The 19,230-nt window shown below is 35.1% G+C and overlaps 2 protein-coding genes across 5 annotated transcripts in view; one reads left to right on the forward strand and one right to left on the reverse strand.

The window, feature by feature from the left end:
- LOC128738040 (ATP-dependent RNA helicase Ddx1) overlaps nucleotides 1-19,230 on the reverse strand; it is a 243,776-nt gene that overhangs the window by 41,651 nt on the left and 182,895 nt on the right. The window lies entirely within an intron of this gene.
- Nucleotides 1-19,230, forward strand: part of LOC128738042 (endophilin-A) — a 37,513-nt gene that overhangs the window by 2,292 nt on the left and 15,991 nt on the right. For 3 of the 4 annotated variants that reach the window (XM_053832860.1, XM_053832859.1, XM_053832863.1), the window contains exons 3-5: nucleotides 12,676-12,744; nucleotides 12,868-13,084; nucleotides 14,666-14,799. In XM_053832860.1, coding sequence (XP_053688835.1) covers nucleotides 12,676-12,744; nucleotides 12,868-13,084; nucleotides 14,666-14,799 — 420 coding nt within the window. The remainder of the gene's footprint in view (nucleotides 1-12,675; nucleotides 12,745-12,867; nucleotides 13,085-14,665; nucleotides 14,800-19,230) is intronic. The other variant, XM_053832862.1, reaches the window with a different exon arrangement.

The raw sequence follows: 19,230 nt of genomic DNA on the forward strand, positions 1-19,230 counted from the left end.
TGAGCATTTCAATATCGCAAAATTGGCAAATCGTAGAACTGTTTTGCCCATATAGTCTCGTAAAGTTTGAGTGAGGACAGTGCTTCCAGTATCAGAATCTATCATTTTGTAGTTACTCTTGCACACACAGCTGCTGGTTGCATTAGTGTGGAAGTCCCCACTAGTATACTATCAGTTAACTTGTGAGAGAACACCCATTTCCGACGCTACTATATCGTGGAGATGTAGGTCACGAACAGACAGAACCTAGATACTGGTTCCAGTAAAAGGATTTTCCATTCCCAACACTTGACTCGATCTAGTTCAAAGAAATGTGCTTTTATCTCTGCGACGTCAACCTTTGTTCTGCTAACGCTACGGGTAGGTGTTAGCTCAGAATAGACTGGTTTATATATACAGTTTCTCCCAAAATCAAGCGTACATCTAAAATTAGAATATTCTTTTATTTGCTATCATTTTTTTGCATCAAAAATTTTTTGACAGTATGTTTTGAAACTATGCTATGTTGCTAATCGATTCATGTAACTAACATAGTGTCAATAGTCTTTTTATTTGAATGACAATGTGAAGATGACACTTCCGTGGATAACGTCTATTTCTCCTTTCAAGATTAAAGATTTTTTAAATTCGTTCGATATTAAAGATTTTTACCAAATCAAGTATGTTTTTATACCAGTATTATTTAGTCTATGTTTAATCACAACCTGAGTTTATTTCTTTTTTGTTTTAATTCAATTTCGGGATCTTTCAAATTAAAAATGTTTTACTATTCTAAGGCTTAAGGTTTGAACTTCAATTATTTCATAAGAATTAAAATATGATACACGTTACTATTACGACGAAAAGAAACCATGATATTGAAAAATTATTATTGTTAAAAAAAAGAAAACAAATTTGAATTTGTTCCAACAAATCCATAGTAGATTGGATAAAGCAAATCAGACTCAGTTAGTGGCGGTGTCTTAATTCAAGCGTAATGAATCGAAAACAAAGCTCAACGAAAATTCTCTAATCAACTTTCCGCTCGATTGAGTACGTTTACATAAAGCGCTTGCTTTCATTTCAAAAGACAGGAAGAAATCTTTGTTTGCTGGTGCCGTTTTTGTGACTATAGGAAATGTATCTCAGATTCAGTGCTTTTTCTGAGAAAACTTATGACGTTTCCAAATTTATTCATGCTTGTAATTGTTAGCGTGGGAAGCTGCCTGGTTTTCATAGCCTGGTAGAATAATCGTACTGATGTAGATCGTTTCGGTATAGATTATGCATACTGCAAACAATATCTACATCCTTTCTCAAATTTACGGTCATTCTGGTATTTTCTGGGAAAAGAAAATGATTTTATTTCTCACAATAAGCATTCATACGAGTCAATAAACGAAAAGAAAAGGTCGTACAAAATCGGCCCTGACCTGCAACGCGGATAAATTCGTTTTGATCCTAATCACTGATTTTAATTTTATCATTTTTACATACTGTCGGTTTCATTACTGGTATGTATAATACAATTGGTTTTTCCAGCGCCTGTGTGGTTCATAGGTACACGGGTACCAGCGAGCCACATGCCCTGGCGGATGTTGTGGGTTCGAATCCGGTTATAATCCCAGATTATAGCTTGGTTTGACCAATGCACCTTCCAGCATTGGACAAAACGTAGGAGTCACAACGACAACTTGTTAAAGCGTAGTTACCTATTACCCTCCCCTTCCTTTCCACTCTTTCCCCTCTATTCCCAAAAAATCCTTCTTCTTTCCCTTTCTCACCGTCCCTTCATCAATTGTAGAACCATCGTTTCAAAAAGTATTGCTATTAATAAGTTATTTTACATTTTTGTGCTATACCAAATGAATTACTGAATCAGCTATGAAGCTACAAAGAATGACTTGTGCATTGTACACGTGTAGCAAAAACATTTGATATTATGTAGATACAGTGGTATTCCGATTATATCTACACCTGGTTTAATCTACACCCGAATTTAGGTACCCCCGATTTGGTCTACCATTTAGACCCGGTTCTATCTACCTTTTTTTAAATTGTCATTTCAGCATGAAAATTTGGAAGATTTCATGAATTTATGCATTACAGGGAATATTTCTCTGTATTTTATAGTTTATTATATGGCATCTGTGCTATGTAATTATACACAGAATGGGTATAATAATGCTGAAGTCAAATACGCAAAGTAACTTCTATTTATTTTGTAACGCATATTTTTAACATTTCATATTGATCCTTTGTGATATTTTTCTATACCGTAACGTTAACAGGCACACCCCGTCTCCGCTAGAAACTATGGTTATCACCTTTCTTTCCTTAAAAATTCTAATCTTTTGAACTATTGAACCGATTTTAATAGTTTTATTACAAATTTATGAGCTTTTCAGAAAAAAAACTGACGTTCAAAGTTTTTTATGATTGCAAAAACATTTTTTTAGGAGCCTTGATACTCTTAAAATCACTTAAAACATTTAAAATATTCGTTTTTGCCTTTCTACTATATAAATATATAGTATAAAGGTATAGCAATCACTCGAAAATCCGGAATGGAAAGAAGGTTTTATTTTTTTCATTATACTTTCAATGGCAAGCTAGTTTTTTACATACGATATCAAAAAACAGATATCTGACATTTTTAGTTTTTGAGATACTCTTTTTTAAGAAATAAGGATGCGAAAATGCAATGGACTCGCATGGCGTTTTATTTTTGAGACGCATTTCTTTGTCAAAGACCCCCAAAGAGTGTCAAAGAATGTTTATTGTAAGTAAAAACAAAAACCATGCGTCTCCATTGTATTCTCGTTACTTTATGAAAACTTTCTTTGGTCTACACACCATAGAAACATAAAAAGTGAATGTTTTCAATGTTTTTGCGATAAAAAAAAGTTTGGGCATTAGTCCAATATTTTTTTCTGAAAAGCTCATTAAAATACTTTCCATTTGGTAATAACATCATTGAAATCGGTTCAATGGATCAAAAGTTATGAATTTTCAAAGAAAAAAGGTGGAAAAAATGGTAACTTTTGGGAGCACACTGACTCAGAAAAGAGAACCCTAAGTACCAAATAAAAATACGGATCTCAAATTTACTGCAAAGGATAAGTACACAAAATTTGAATAAAATTGGAGTAATTTTGAATTTCGATATGTCTTTTTTCATAATATTGCTGAGTTGACATGCATTATGGCTAATGGTTGATATCAATAAAATGAGCCCTATGCGTAAAATTACGCTAAAATAATACATAATTGAGGAAAATGATTAATATTAACAATATTTTTTGTTCCTTTAAATTATTTTGGAGCAATTCATTTCTCCCCAAATTTATCTACTTACCAAATATATCTACCAAAAAATTTCGGATGGGTAGATAAAATCGGTAAACCACTGTATTGCCATTTGTAATAACAAAACCAGTTATTATTCAAGTGTATGTAGAACATTTTCAGATATTATTCTAGCTATTTTACTTCTGATACCAAGCTCGTCAATACCAAACTCAAATATGCAGTTATTCACCAAAAAAATATCTGGATGAGGTATTCTTCAGTAATGTTCTTCTGCTCGGGTTCTCTTTCAAAACCAATTGCTTGAATTTTCGCCACAGTGCAGGAGTTTCTCAGACAGATCGTTTATAAACCTTTGTCTGTACCTTGGGGTCAATTTGACCCCAGGTCTTTTTGAGAAGCAATATTTTTTTTATTTTTTAAAGAATTAATCTACTTTTTTTGCAACCAGGTGTGTCTACCCGAAATCTTTTATTGTATACGTTATTTGATCAAAAATTTTCGAAAACTTACGTTTTGCGACAATTTTATTGCAAAACTCTGACAACGTCTGTACATTGGGGCCAATTTTACCCAAAAATTTAAATTGCTCTATCTCAGTGAAAACTTGACGGATTCCTGAATTTTTAGATGATTCAGAAAGATAATGTAATGAACTAAATGATTAAATTATGAATGGCGGCTTGGAGGTGGGGATTTTACAAGGAGGGGTTTTAGTAAAAAATAAATCGAAAAAATCGGTTTTTTAAGATCTGTGACGTTTGTATCCTTATCACCTAGAACGATACTTTCTTCTACAGAAACATACGCGAGATCCAGAAAATTCGGAAATCCGTCTAGTTTTCGCTGAGATATAGCAGTTTGAATTTTGGGATCAAATTGACCCCGTAAGTTGTATTTTTTTGTACAGACAGTATTTTTTTTTGTTTTGTAGTATTTTTTTGTACAGACAGAAGGATAATAAGTCTGTACAGACAGTATTTTTTTTTTGTTTTGAAGTATTTTTTTTGTACAGACAGAAGGGTAATAAGTTTAATTTCATGCCGTTATACTCAACGTATTTTGACGTATTCTCAACGTGGTTGTGCTGCAATGTCTGCGATATCCTGACTGGAGAGGACACAATAAACTGTTTTGCACTAAATATTCATTCAGTTGATTAGTAATTATTCCCTCGGAGATTTTAGATACAGCACGCTCGAACACAAAGTGTTTTTTTTTCATCATGTAAAGAAATTTTATTAGTTCCAGAAAAATCGACATGTAGTCAAATTGAATTCTTTAAAATTATTTGAAAAAATAGAACAATAGTACCATTAAAATCATTGCACCAATTCCGTAATTGTTTTGTACTTGAACAGTCGACTGCGAAATTTGTCGATAAAAAAGCGTCAACTGTTCAAAGAAGTTTAAGCCCAAAGCTTTGCTGGCAATGCTCAGAGAAAAGCATTATAAACAAACCTTTGGCCTAAGCATGGGTAGAGCCCAACTACAAAAAGAAAATGCTTTTTTTGCGTCCATACATGTATAGTGCGTCCCAGTTGGCTTCGAGGTATGACGCTGGCCTAATAAGCCAGTCGTTGTATGTTCGAATCTCGGCTGGGAGAGGCTGTTAGAGTCAGTAGGATTGTAGCAATTGGCCCTGCAATTGTCCTGTACTCTAACAGCTGGCTGCGAAGTCTGTCGTTAAAAAAAAACAAGGTCAAGTTTCGATAACGGAATGTAGCACCTAGGATTTGCTTTGCTTTGCTTTACATGATGTATAGTGCGTACACGATGATTTGTCACTCGACTCGACATATGCACTAAAACTGTTGAGTTTTGCGTGATCGACTGTAAAAGTTTCTTGTAAAACGAAGAGTAAATAAGTACTTCCGATATCGGACCCACTGGTAATACTGTAAGGAAAAATGAAAATACTCTAAAGTTCAGCATTCTAAGCCAACGTTGTCATGCTGGCACATTACTTCTGATTACTTTTCAGCATTCGGTAAATATGAAGAGTTTGTAATCAGAACTGTAAATAGTATTTACTAAATACTTATAATTAAACGGCTAAACTAAACTGAACGGGTACCACAAACAGTTTATGGGTAAAATTTTCTGTCTGCCACCAAATGCTAAAGTAATAAACTACATAAGATGGCTCAGACGATTTCCTCGTTGTCAACAAAAGTGATAAAGTGACGACTTCCAATAATCAAAATTACAGGGTTTCATCTAATGAGCGCTCAGCTTTTTATAAAACACATTGCAATGACTACGTTAACGAGAGAGAGAGAGTAAATAAGAAAGTGCACCCGATGCTGGTGCATACTTAAACACCATTTGTGTATACAAGTACATTTAGTTAACATTTAGTTTTATAAGAACTATAAACGTTGTGTTTTGTTTCATAATCACACTTGAAAGGTAACGAATAAATCTACCATAACTTATTTTTTTAATAGAAAAAGTTAACCAATACCTAGTTGTAAATCTTTATGACGAAGCTCATGAGTTTGGGTCAGTTCAGAAACCGAGTCAAAAGCGCAACTTTAATGAATTTGAAATGAAATTAGTTTAATACCAAATGCATTACAAGTTTACATCAATTTGCACCATTGCAACATTTCTCGGTACAATGTACTGAATGATACGCTCAAGACATTCACATTTTTTCCTTGGTTCAAATTTCTAAATAAAAAGAAACACCCACATCGGTTTATCCCTCTGTTGGGAATTACAAGCGTTAAAGGATGCTTGCCTTCTCGCTATTGACGAGTTTACGTTCGTAGCTACTTCTGCGCTCCGCTGTCATTTCTCTACTCCGTTTGACATTGGTTAAAATAATGTTTCCACCAACATTGAATTCCCGCGAGAGTAATAACAGTAATTTGATCATGTTTGTGGATTGCAAAGACGACTAGGATTATGTACTAATGGTTGCTTGTTTCGGGTTGTTATGAAGAAGGTCGTTGAAATACTATCCGTATTAGTTTTACTAAAGATGGTTATTATTGATTGGTTTGGAATCATAAACTATACAAAAATAATTACTTGTAAAATTAGCTATATATAGATAACTAGCTGACCCGACAAACTTCGTATTGCCACAAATTAAACCGTGTTGTACATAAATCGTGAATCTCGGATGACCTTTGTCACAATCTTGAGTTTTGCGAGTTTCTGGGGAGTTCATGGGTGTTTTAATATACAAATTTTCCTCACAGTAAAGTAGAAAACAACTCCTCCCATTGCTTAGCGTGATAAAATAAAGCGGATAGCATTTAAATATTCGCCATCATTACAAATCATTTCGTCGAATACCATTTTGCGGAACACCAATTCTCGGTTGATGATAACGCGGAATATAGAGTTTCGCAGAATACCAATTCGCGAAAAACCTTACGTGGGATGTACCATTTCACGGAAAATCTTTTCATAGAAAGTACCATTTCGCAGGGGTGACCCAATTGAAGGAAAGTAATAGAGGTCAGTAGATCTAGGAACCACAGGGGTGTGGGGTCTCAAACCATCATTAAAAAATTCCTGCTTCCAAAACCCCCCACATGCCAAATTTGGTTCCATTTGCTTGCTTAGTTCTCGAGTTATGACGAAATTTGTATTTCATTTGTATGGGAGTCCCCCCCCCCCTCTTAAAAAGGGACAGGGGTCCTAATTCATCATAGAAAAAAATTCATGCCTCCAAAAACACCCACATGCCAAATATGGCTCCATTTGATTAATTAGTTCTGGAGTTATGAGGAAATTTGTATTTCATTTGTATAGGAGCCTCCCCTCCTAAAGCGGGGAGAGGTTTCAATTTACCATAGAAAAAATTCTTGTCTCCAAAAACACCCACATGTCAAATTTTGTTCCATTTGCTTGATTGGTTCTCGAGTTATGAGGAAATTTGTATTTCATTTGTATGGAAGCCCCCCCCCCTCTTAAAAAGGAGAGGGGTCATAATTCCCCTTCAAAGAGGGCAGGGGTCTCAATTCACCATAGAAAAAAAATTGCCTGCAAAAACACCCACATGCTAAATTTGGTTCCATTTGCTTGATTAGCTCTCGAGTTATGAGGAAATTTGTATTTCATTTGTATGGGAGCCCCCCCCCTCCTAAAGTGGGGAGGAGTCTTAATACACCATAGAAAAAATTCTTGTCTCCAAAAACACCCACATGTAAAATTTTGTACCATTTGTTTGATTAGTTCTCGAGTTATGCAGAAACTTGTGTTTCATTTGTATGGGACCCCCCCTATTAGTGGGGGAAGGGATTTCTAACCATCATAAGAACATTCCCTGGTCCCAAAAACCCCTATAAGCAAATTTTCACGCCGATCGGTTCAGTAGTTTTCGATTCTATAAGGAACATTCGGGCAGACAGACAGAAACTCATTTTTATAGGCATAGATTTGTATGGGAGCCCCCCCTCTTAGTGGGGGGAGGGATCTCTAACCATCATAAGAACCTTCCCTGGTCCCAACAACCCCTATATGCAAATTCGCTCCGATCGGTTCAGTAGTTTTCGATTCTATAAGGAACATAGGGCAGACAGAAATCCATTTTTATAGGCATGGATTTGTATGGGAGCCCCCCCTCTTAGTGGGGGGAGGGGTCTTTTGCCATCGAGAAAACCTTCCCTGGCCCCAAAAACCCCTACATGTAAATTTTCACGCCGATCGGTTCAGTAGTTTTCGATTGTATAAGGAACATACGGACAGACAGACAGAATTCCATTTTTATAGGTGTAGATACAGTTATGACTGTTTCTAATGCGAAATTAATTACTTTCGCATAATTTATCGTTATTATAGTCCCAGCAGTTTTATTATAAGGTACCCCGGAGCAAGTGGGACCTTAAAAATGCATAGTTGGGGTTTATTCGACTGTGTAATCTATACCTATGATTATTTTGTAATTCTTGCAGCACAGAAACTCTTCAGCGGTACCACTTCGAAGATCTAATTACGAAAAAGGCCTATCAATTTACATTAAATGAATCTGGAGGACAATTTTCCAAATCATGGCAATAGGTCCCACTTGCCCCACTTACCGGGGCAATCTGTCAAGAATAAAATATACATAGTAGAATTAAATTGGATAAGTTTTCTTTTTATTTAATTTCCAGTTTTCGTATTCTACTAAGACGCTCTAAAAACTAAAACTCTATAAATAATCTGTAATTTTAATACATGCGTTTGAGTTGTATCTTTCATTTCTAGAAAGGTATGGTTGGAGAATATGAGGTTGAAGAGAGTTATGTGCTCCGTTCCCACTTACCCCGTATTCCCACTTTCCCCGGGGTACCTTATACATTTTTTATTGTAGAGCTCAGTAATTGTTCTTAGGGTATAAATAGTTATACTTATAATTCGTTTATAAGCACAGCAACTTTTCATGATTTAAACTTATTGAACTGTAGTTTTTTCTATTTTTATTTTTTTTAATTAATGGTGAATGGATAATGTAGAATGATGTGCTTGATTGTAATAAATTTTCAGATCTTCGAAATTATTTTGCCGTAAAATCGTAGGCACTGATTACTAACTGCCAACTGCATTGCGAACCTAATCACTTAGTAGAAATAATCACGACTAATTACTAAGTAGAAGATTGAAAACTAATTTTCTTGTTAAATCTTCAAAGGCAAAGTTGAGAATCTCAAAACCTATAGTAAACCTGCCAATAGGTTTCCGAGCGTAACAACGAATGTTATGCTTATCTGGATTATTTAAAAGATAGTTTTCCCGTGCCACATTTGGATTTATTGCCCGGTTCTCAGACAGCTGCAAACCACTAAAAAGCGAAGTGAAACATCAGTGTTGAAATAGAAAATGAAAAATGTTTCAATCAACTTTAATGGAATATTTTCCTGTTCCGTTTTCCTCGTGAACTCGGGAATTAAACTAAGACGCTCGAAAGCTAATTATTTTTATTTTTTGAGAATATTATTAATGAAATGCACCGATTGATGTCCGTTTAATTTTTAATTTTCTTATGAATGTGCTTGAAATTAGTACTCCGTGCCGAAGAAGAGCCTCAATGAGCTATTCTCAATACATTTTAATTTTGTTTTATGCGCTGCTTGTATAAAGAGCTCGTTTCATATCGACGTCACCCCAGCGTAACTATCGTAAAGTAGTAAAATAGAAAGACGGTATCAAAAACCATTTATACACTAGGTATTTATTAATTTTAGTTTATATTTCGAGCATTATTAAAAATTAAAAAGAATTCAAGTATTTTAACCAACTTTCTTTTATTTTATTCCATTTTCTATTGATGTAATTTTCATTTTTAATTTTAACATTATATCTCTAAAACGCCACTAAAGTTCTGAAAATTTGTTCACGCTTTGTGCTTACCAAACGATTTCGTTCTGTCTGCTTTTTTAAATTTCCTGCTCTGCAATCGAATGACATGATCAGTATTAAATAAAATTCAAAAGCTTAAATAATCTACTGATGACAACATCGAGCTTTTGAAACATTCAGCCAGGTAGCTAACGTGCTCATATTTCCAATGTCAGGATATTTTTTGCATAAGCATATCGAGCATCGAGCATATTGTTAAGTGAGAAAAAAGCTCTAGTCGGTCACGTATTATGCATAAATTGTGACTCAGTGGCAAAATTCAATGAACAAAGGTGCAGCTTCGCTCAGCTGCACGTACTATATTAAAAGAAATTCTGCCGTAAATTAATTTCTATTTTCACTTAAGCTTGCGAAATGTAACTTTGCTATCCCAGATAATTTGGGCTAATGATGAAGTTATACCTGTTCTGAAAAAATCTAACTTCCAGTCACATAAATATTCGAAAAGTGACCTAAGATGAAAATGTTGTAAGAACATAAGGATAATAGATGCCGTGAATATTATAACCACTGGCATACCCAAAGTGGCCAACACTGGGGCACGTTTCCACCATTCATTTTCAGTTCACGAGCCGCTATTAATTTCGACGACAGACGACACGGTACGGAGCAACACAAAATTCAGATGCAGCTGAATTGAAATCGATTCGAAACAATATCAAGCAAAATGTCAATAGAGGATAGAGACAAAATGATCGCGACAGGCAAAATTTAAACGGTTACAATGGGACAGGAATTCGACATGAAATCTTTTATAGCTTTGCTGAATTATTTCGAGATTTATGGTGGTCAGTGAATACCGGAGATATTTCGGGCTATCCGGGCGAGAGTATGCCAAAAGGTCATTTTTTATCGCTTGTATCTTTTTCAAATATAGTCCCATATGTCAGGGATTATTTATTTCAAATGACCTTGATAGAAGCGAAAGTCCAATAACGGCATTGCAAGATGAGTAAAATTAGATTGAACGATATGGTTTGACACTTAGTGTAGCTTTAAACTCTAAGAAACCAATAAAAATGTTATACACAGTACAGGCATTTGAAAAATTTAAATTTGACCTCATCTAACTAATGTATATGAATATATCAAGCCATTTATCACCATTACAATTAAAACATTAATTATGGGGCTCTGTAGTTGCAAGGTTACCTACTCTGCTTCGACAAGCGAGTGGTCGTGGGTTCGAATCTTAGTAGAATCAGGCCATTAGATGTCAAGTGACTTTAGCATGGGTTTATTCTCAGGCCCCTCACCACCCTTCCTTCATATCGATTTCTATATTGACAGTGCAAAAGTCACTCTAATACAGCAGTCCCCCGAATAACAACGCGGTGGGTGGTGGTGTACGCCCATGGCGGTTTCTTAGTTGTCCATTAACCAATAAAGTTGAATTTTGGTACATTGTTAGTATGTGGTACAACCTAGTCAACTACCAACAATCAACTTTATTGGTTAGACCTTAGACTTTAGACCGCTGAGATATCTCGATAGGCGTACAGCACCACCCATCGCGTCATTCGGGGGATTCCTGTAGTTTAAAACTGTACTCACCAGGGACAGCTATAATATGGGATAGTTACTGGTTGGTAGTATGGATCGAGTGGGTAAAGTAGAACGAGCTATGAAGGAAGGGTAAACTCAATCCACATGATGAAAAATGATGGATTGAAATTTCCATTATAGCTTGGTTCGATTCGCCAATTCCCTAGCTTAGGTAAAGGAAACGTTATACAAACTTAATAAACGTTGCTTCAATAACATTCCATTACCTTAGGATAAAATATTCTTTTATTCTTAAGGAAAAGATTTATTTTACAGATTACAATCGATTAGAAATTTGATTCATATTTCTCATGCACTAAAAAAATGGCCCGTCAAATTTACGTGAAAACATAGGCAATTCTCATCCACCGCACTTTTCATGTAACGTTTACGTGAATTATTGGTAGCTAATACGAACCAGTTCACGTTGCATCCCAGTAAATTTCTGCAAATTATAAATTTCCTATTAATTAGAAACTGTCCAAGCAAATAGCTGTACAGAGGTTTACATGATTTTTCAAGTGAATGGAACGTGTCGATTTTTTAGAGCGCAGATTAATTGAAATCTGCACAGTGTAGTTTTTATTAGTTTTTTGTTATATTATGAATATTGACTTTATCCTTTTGATTTGTTTTTATTCTTTTCATTTCTTTGTTTAATTTTCAAGGCACATATCTTCCACACGATTGTAAGGAACGTGTTGTTCGAGCTATCGATGCTCAACTTCACGATATATCTAATAGTATAAGTCTAAAACAAAATTTTAAGCTTATTCAATGAGTTTTGCAAAAAAATATGTTGGACACTTTTTGTTATTTTTCCTGAGTTCAGTGGACAAGCAATCCAAATCCTATGCAGTTTATTTTGATGCAGACCCGTGGAAACTTTCGTGGAACAATTATAAATAATTTTTGAGGGTTTTAGTACAATTCCTGAATCTGTAAGGGAGTGAGAAGAATTAATGTTGAAGAATTATTTTATTTAAATTTTTAAACACAATTGCCTGACTTAGTAGTAAAAAGTAAAAATTTTTCAAGCAACACTAATACAGAAAAAAAATTAAAAGAAATTAATGAATTTATTTGTATGTGGAAGGCAAGTATTTATGTTTTAAGTGTTGTTTAATTTTTTCGCAATAATTCCTAACTTTGTGAAATATTGTGGTGCAGTTTTTCATGAAAAAAAAAAAAAGATTTCAGCGATAATGATATAGAATTCTGCTGTAATAAAAATTAAAAAATTGTCTTAGTTTAATAATAAAAATTCTCTAATTTGCAACCTGCAATTCGTAATTTGTTTCAGTTTTGTACTGTAATTAAATATTGTTTTAAAATAAAATATCTAAATGCCTATGGGAATTACGAACCGATAGTAATTACAGACTGTAAAACAATCTATTACAAATGTAGATTATAATGTAGACAGAAATGTGCAAAATTTCATATTCATAACATTTTTTTTCTTTTCCACTCTTTTTACAGTATGTCACAGAGAAAATGGGCGGTGCGGAAGGCACCAAATTGGATCTGGACTTCATGGACATGGAAAGAGTAAGATCTGAATGATGTTTTCGCCCTTTTTTTTAGGAGGGCAATTTATTCGCGAGACATCGATTGATTTGGCCCATTTTTGCAACGTGTAATATGTACTTACTTATCTTTTTTTTACCGTAGAAAACAGACGTCACGGTAGAGCTCGTCGAAGAGTTGCAAGCAAAAACAAAAGAATACTTGCAACCAAATCCGACGGCCAGAGCGAAGATGGCGGCGGTCAAAGGTATTTCTAAATTATCAGGTCAAGCTAAAAGTAATACTTATCCACAACCAGAAGGTATATTGGCCGACTGTATGCTGACCTATGGTAAAAAGCTCGGCGATGATAGTATTTTTGGTGAGTATAGCATTTTCCTTCGCTGGTACGGCCATAGATGTAAGAGCTTTTATATTTACATATAACTTTACCGAAATCAAGTGATTGCCCTTTGGTTTGTGAGTGTTTATCGGTTCTGTTTTTATGATTATTATAATCTCGTGCTAACCGTGGCGATTTTTCTCTTGTACATATGACATATGTATGTATGAGTGTAGCATACACGATATGATTTGTCTCCAAATAGGCAAGCGAAAAGTGTGCGTATGGTGGATGTTCATGACCATGCTGTAAAATCCGGATTAATGAGAGAGAAGTGAATTAGACTGACGGTAAAAGTAGATTTAATCACGTGCCATTTCGTTCATAACTATTTTCACAGTCTTATTCTGTGTCTCGGTTTTAATTATGCTTCTCTCTTATTCGTCAGTTCAACGTTTATACCTGATTATAGAGCTCTATCATATATTAATCCATTTCTTACTATATGCAAGACTGAGACAGGTTATCGGGCTTAACGGAAAAAGTAAAATTTTATCGTTTACTATATAACTTTTTCATTGAACCATTTTTAGATGAATTGTACAAACGATAATGGTCTGCCTTCGTTATCGCAATTTTTCAACCAAGACAAACTTTTTTAATTTGCTTCATTCTACATTCATCAAATTGCTTGCAACGTTTTTTGATGTTGGTTTCTTGGTAGTTTTTATGTTGCGTTAGTAACCGTCTTCATCGTCATTATCGTTGCCAATCAGTGCAGTGGCAAAAAGCAGTTTACCGAAGAAAATATTATCTATACTGTCATAGCTCAATTAGAATTCTTGTTTTTTATGATTAGGGACTAGAAATATGAAATTGTGAAACTGTGCCACTGTGCTTACTGGCTATCCGATAGTCATGATCCAAACAAATGGAATCAGATTATTTTTCTTTATCACCAACCTTTCCGACCATAAGCTTATTATATGGATCACTTTTTTCATCCGCATCCTCACGGGCTTACCGATTCTTGTGTTTTGGCCCTTTCGCACACAAACAAATACACTATCTATATCTTTATGCTAGTTAAGTCGGGATGAACGTTCTCAAAGATAGGGACCAAACACTCCAAAGCGATTTAGTAATTCTCGAATTCGTAATTTCCATGAAAATTGTCGCTTTTGTTATCAAGTTATCGACCATGCATCTCGTACAAAAGATGAGTCACCAACTATCTAGATATATTGTGTAGCTTGTGCTAGCGTGCTTCCTGGTATTGTGATTTGCTTTCTTATACTCATGTCTCTCTGCCATAGTGAACCTTTGGTTTATATTTATGCTTTTTCTTGATTTGCATTTAATCAATTTTGTTTCAAAATTCGATGGATGGTTCTGTTTATTCCGTATTTTTGTGAAATTGTCCCATAATCGTTCAAATACGAATACTTTACAGCTGGTATCGAATCAACTAATGCCATTTTTCGTTTTTCCTTCTTCCCGACCTCCACCAACGGGATACTCCGTTCCGTTCCTGATGCTGCTCCATGGAATTCGAATGCGAACCATTCGTACGCTTGTCGACGATGACCGTTGTCACATTCCGTATTCCAACCTATGCAGCAAATGCACTCGTTGAGATGGGTGACTCGCTCAAGCAGATGGCAGATGTGAAGTACTCGCTGGATGATAACATCAAGCAGAACTTCCTCGAGCCCCTGCACCAGCTACAGACCAAGGATTTGAAGGAAGTGATGGTAAGTGTAGAATGCGTGGTCGCGTAAATAAAAGCCGGAATTCGTGCTGAATAGCGAAAATTGTAACAGGATGAAAAGTGATGAGTGTGGGCCAGAGTGATAATTAATGGAGAATAATGTTTCATAGAGCTATACAAAGATGAGGCTTTGTTGGGATTTCATTCATTAACAGTGCTTGAGTCTTGATTACTATTAGCAGTTGAGATTTTTCAAATTGAGCAGTATTTGAGAAGCACCAGTAAAACCCTGGTAAATAGAACGGAAACTGGCCCGTAAATATATTATTGTGTGCTGTATACAAAAACATACAAGTTAAAATTCAGAAAAATTCAAAATCGTAAACACATAGGTATTTTTGTTTAACAAGTTTTCTTTGTCACATTTTATCTAAGAGCATTTGAGAAATTAAGCGTTTATTTACTGTAAATCTCTAAAGTCTAAAGTTTGGTTTTTGCAGTATTGCGCCAAAATAGTTTTGCTAATCTTAAAAAAAGGTACCGTGAACGTACCATATTCTGCGCAGTTAAGACATTTTTATGATTCTTCCGCTATTCTAAGTATTCTAGATTTAAATTAAAAACGTGGATAGCAGCAACGTGTAGTAAAAAATATGGGAATTATAAGTCGACCAACAATTAAGTATATTTTTCATTTTGTAAACTTGTCCACGGTGCCTAATTCTGCGCACATTTTTGCCCATGTTTCTAATTCTGCGCATGTTTGCTCCTAATTCTGCGCACCCAAAAGGTGAAAATAAATACTCCTGCCATGCTGTTTACGTCTTTATACGCTGAAAGCACACCAAAAAAATCCGGCATTAGCCGTTACCACAATTAAATCCATGATCCGGCCTTCTTGTGCTATCCGGGTAGTAAAAGAATATTGTTATCATTTTGATTGCTTCATTTTAAATATTTTATTCTCGATAACGTAAAGGGCGAATTGATTCGTGTTTTTTGCATACTGAGCATTACACTTAAGACTCATACTAGAAATTGTGTTTTCATATAGAAGCCACTTCCCCACTCTCTGACAGCCCCATGAGGTTGGACACTAAAAAAATAGAAGACATGGTTTCATGAATTGGCGCTCGTAGGTTCATACCCCGAGACACAGCACAGGGTTCCAATCAATGCAAGTTAAAGACTCTACTTGAATTTTCGTGCCTGTATACCTCAGCCATTTGGGTGAGGTTGCGTACTCTTTCGTCATTTCTTCGTAGGATATATTACTGCGCAGAATTTGGAACATGAATTAAAAGTCTGTGCCCAAATCTGCGCATTATTGCATCGCATTTTTCTAAGAAAAGCAATGCATGCAATCACTCTTTTTGTCTGAAACATAACTAAAACTAATTATTCTTTCTAATTATGCTGGGTAATTTGATTATTGCAAAGAATTTCGATCATAAATTTGTTAATTTTCTAGCAGGACAATCTTAGCGTTGGAGCTAACGACGATGTTTTCTGCCATATAAAATACTTTCAGTTTCACGTTAAATTATTTCGCTCTCAAATATTATGGCCCGTTTGTGAATAATGGCGTAATATTCAACGGACATTTATAAAAAAATAACGCAATGATCATAGTAATGCACAATGTTAAAAAATACTTATATAAAGAAAAATGCGCAGAATTAGGAGCTGCGCAGATTACGGTTACGGTAAATTCTATTATTGTTATTATTTCGGAACAAACATCGGAACAAATGTGTTTGATGGATTGGCCGGTTTTTATCGATCGTTTATAACATTCAATTACTTCTCAACTGCTTGTACATTTTTAATTATTTATAGAATAGGTTTATAATCACTAGTTTATCTAGTTTATAGTCTATAGGAATTTCTACGAGTCATCAATCAAACTTCAAAGTCGTTTCATCTATCAATTTTTATGAGTGGATTCCTTTTTTGTAACTGGTGCATTCGGTCGGTTTCGTCGAAGGCTGCAACAGTAATACTGCCATTTTATGAGCATTAAATTTTCCATTCCTTCCTGTTTTTTATTATTTTCATTTCCTGGTGGAATATATCTTCTATCTGCTTGTTGGAATTGCCAAGGTTTTCCACAAAACGTTCCAAGAGGCTGTGCGAATGGAGTATTTTTATGCTTAAGCAGCGAACTTTAATGTACCTATCTACTTTAGAATACAGAGAATAGGATGGTGCTCTAAATTCGTGTGGCGTAACGTTAAACTTTATAAAACTTATTTTTGTGACTTAGTCTCAGTTTCATTTTGGTTCTGGGCACAGTAAATATTGTCCATTTAAGTTTTCGAAGTGGTAGTAAAAGAAATTGTCTTGAAGAGATTTAATGCGTTCTTCATGTAAGCGTTGTAGCGTGCGGTTGGCTGCACTTTTGAGAAAATAAAATAAAATGGATCTGGTTCAGGAATCCAGTGACATTGATTTTTATAGTTGCGGTAAAATGTCTTTCATTCGGTCAAAGAACCAAGAAATAATCATGTACTGTAAACAATCATTCTGGCATCGGATTCCATGGAAAAATTAAACAGCCTTCTTAAAATAGAAAACATAGATTTTTTCTCGACGGAATCCAGAGATATGGTCTTTAATTTTCCTTCACTCCAAGAAAATCAGCATAAAATAGCCTTTTATTCAATTAAAACTACACAAAGTAGACACGGAATCTCTACAAAAAATGCTTTGTTTACATCAAAATATGCAGATGGAAACCGAAATAAATTACTCTGTTCCGTAAAAACTCCCACTGTGCAATGTACGAGTTTCTTACAGTATTGCAATATTTCAGGTTCGATCGGATGTATGTAACATATAATAATTTCATCGTGTACCTGTTTCCTGGAGTTTGTCCTTCACAATCGATCAGAATTCCTCAATCGGCCTTATCTCCGAGGCATCAACCGGAAACCCCATCTTAGGAGTCACAGTGACGCCATTGTCGTTGTACCACTATTTGGTCCAATTTCAACAGTAACATCTTGTCAAGTCGAACCAGAACAGGCAATCTGCTCCAGAAAAAGTAGGAACCTCTTCTGAAAGTACTTCTTTTAATACATTACCTGTTTATTGGTTCTAAAAGTTTCCTGTCCGCAGTGCATACCGAATGAAATTTTTTTCATCAACTTTGAGCTCTTATTTATTCTGCAGCTCAGCGCAGCATTCTGTTCATCGATTGAGGTATACAATTCTTGTCCAGAAATTTGTACGAAAGCGGTACTGCTTTCATTAGATTTATCCCCAGATTTCCCTTCACGTTACGATCCTTTACTGCTTGTATTTTAAAAACTTTCAAGCCAACCATCTTCTTAGCTTTCTGGACATAAATTTGTGAAACTCTTGCTATTTTCACCGCGTTTCTCAATGATGACTCGTGCTCTATGTGTCTATGTTTCTATGTGACGTAGTTTTGGAATTTTTACGAGAACGGGAACGTATTACAAAATTTGCGTGATATCTCGTATTCATCTTGCTGGAACACGAATTCATTTGTATCGGTATTTCCCTTTGAAAGAAATCACCCAAGTAGCAATGCTAAGCCCGCTTGGTTTTATTTGAATTTTATAAACCAATGTGCACGATGACATTTAATGCGCATATGCTGCACAACTATGGAAACTGCTGCAAATTTATTCTTTATTCTTTCGGATATTTCATTATAGTCGCTATATACCAAATCGATCAGGATGATCTGACAGTAAAACTTTAACTTTTCTGCTCACGGATATATATTTTCAAGTTACAAAGCTGGTTGATTGATGTAGCTTTTTATTAGAACAAGTGTTATGCTTTACAGCTTTCTTGAACAATGCAAAGAGCTTCATAAAATTATGGCGATGACGGTCAAGCAGCGATAAGCGAAATTGGTTTTATGACTGCTTTCAACAGAGCGTGGTAATACTACTTGAGGTTATAAAAATCTTCTGGAGAGTGGACCACTTGGTCGGAAGGCAGTTTTACAGCAATCATAAGAAATTTCTAGTGGAGCTCATAGGTTCATTTGCGGTTTTAGGTAAGTGGTCATGAAAACCACTAGAGAAACGCAAAAAAAACTTAAATTACTGCTTGGGCAAGCGGCTGTTCAGTACTTCAGTTCAAGTTATGAAATCATCTTGCAAGATGTGAATGCAAGATTAAGTTTCCCAAACGCACTAAACCTAATCAAACCAAAGATCCTCCAAAAACGCGGGTAGAGAAGTGTCCTGCATTCATTCGTAAATCAATGGCTCACGGATCCGTACAAATTGGCTCGTAAATCCATCAAAATTGATTTTATTTAATCAAAAAAGATAATCTGCAGTGGAAAAACAATTTAAAGAATATTAAAAATTAAATATTAAAAAATGATTGTGATTATTTCTAAAATAAATCTTTTAAAACACAAGATTTGCCGTGCAAGTTCCATTTTTTATAAGAGCTAAATTTTGCGCGTAGTTCATTTTAGATCGAA

This window comes from Sabethes cyaneus, chromosome 2 (genome assembly GCF_943734655.1).
Source record: "Sabethes cyaneus chromosome 2, idSabCyanKW18_F2, whole genome shotgun sequence".
NCBI lineage: Eukaryota > Metazoa > Arthropoda > Insecta > Diptera > Culicidae > Sabethes > Sabethes cyaneus.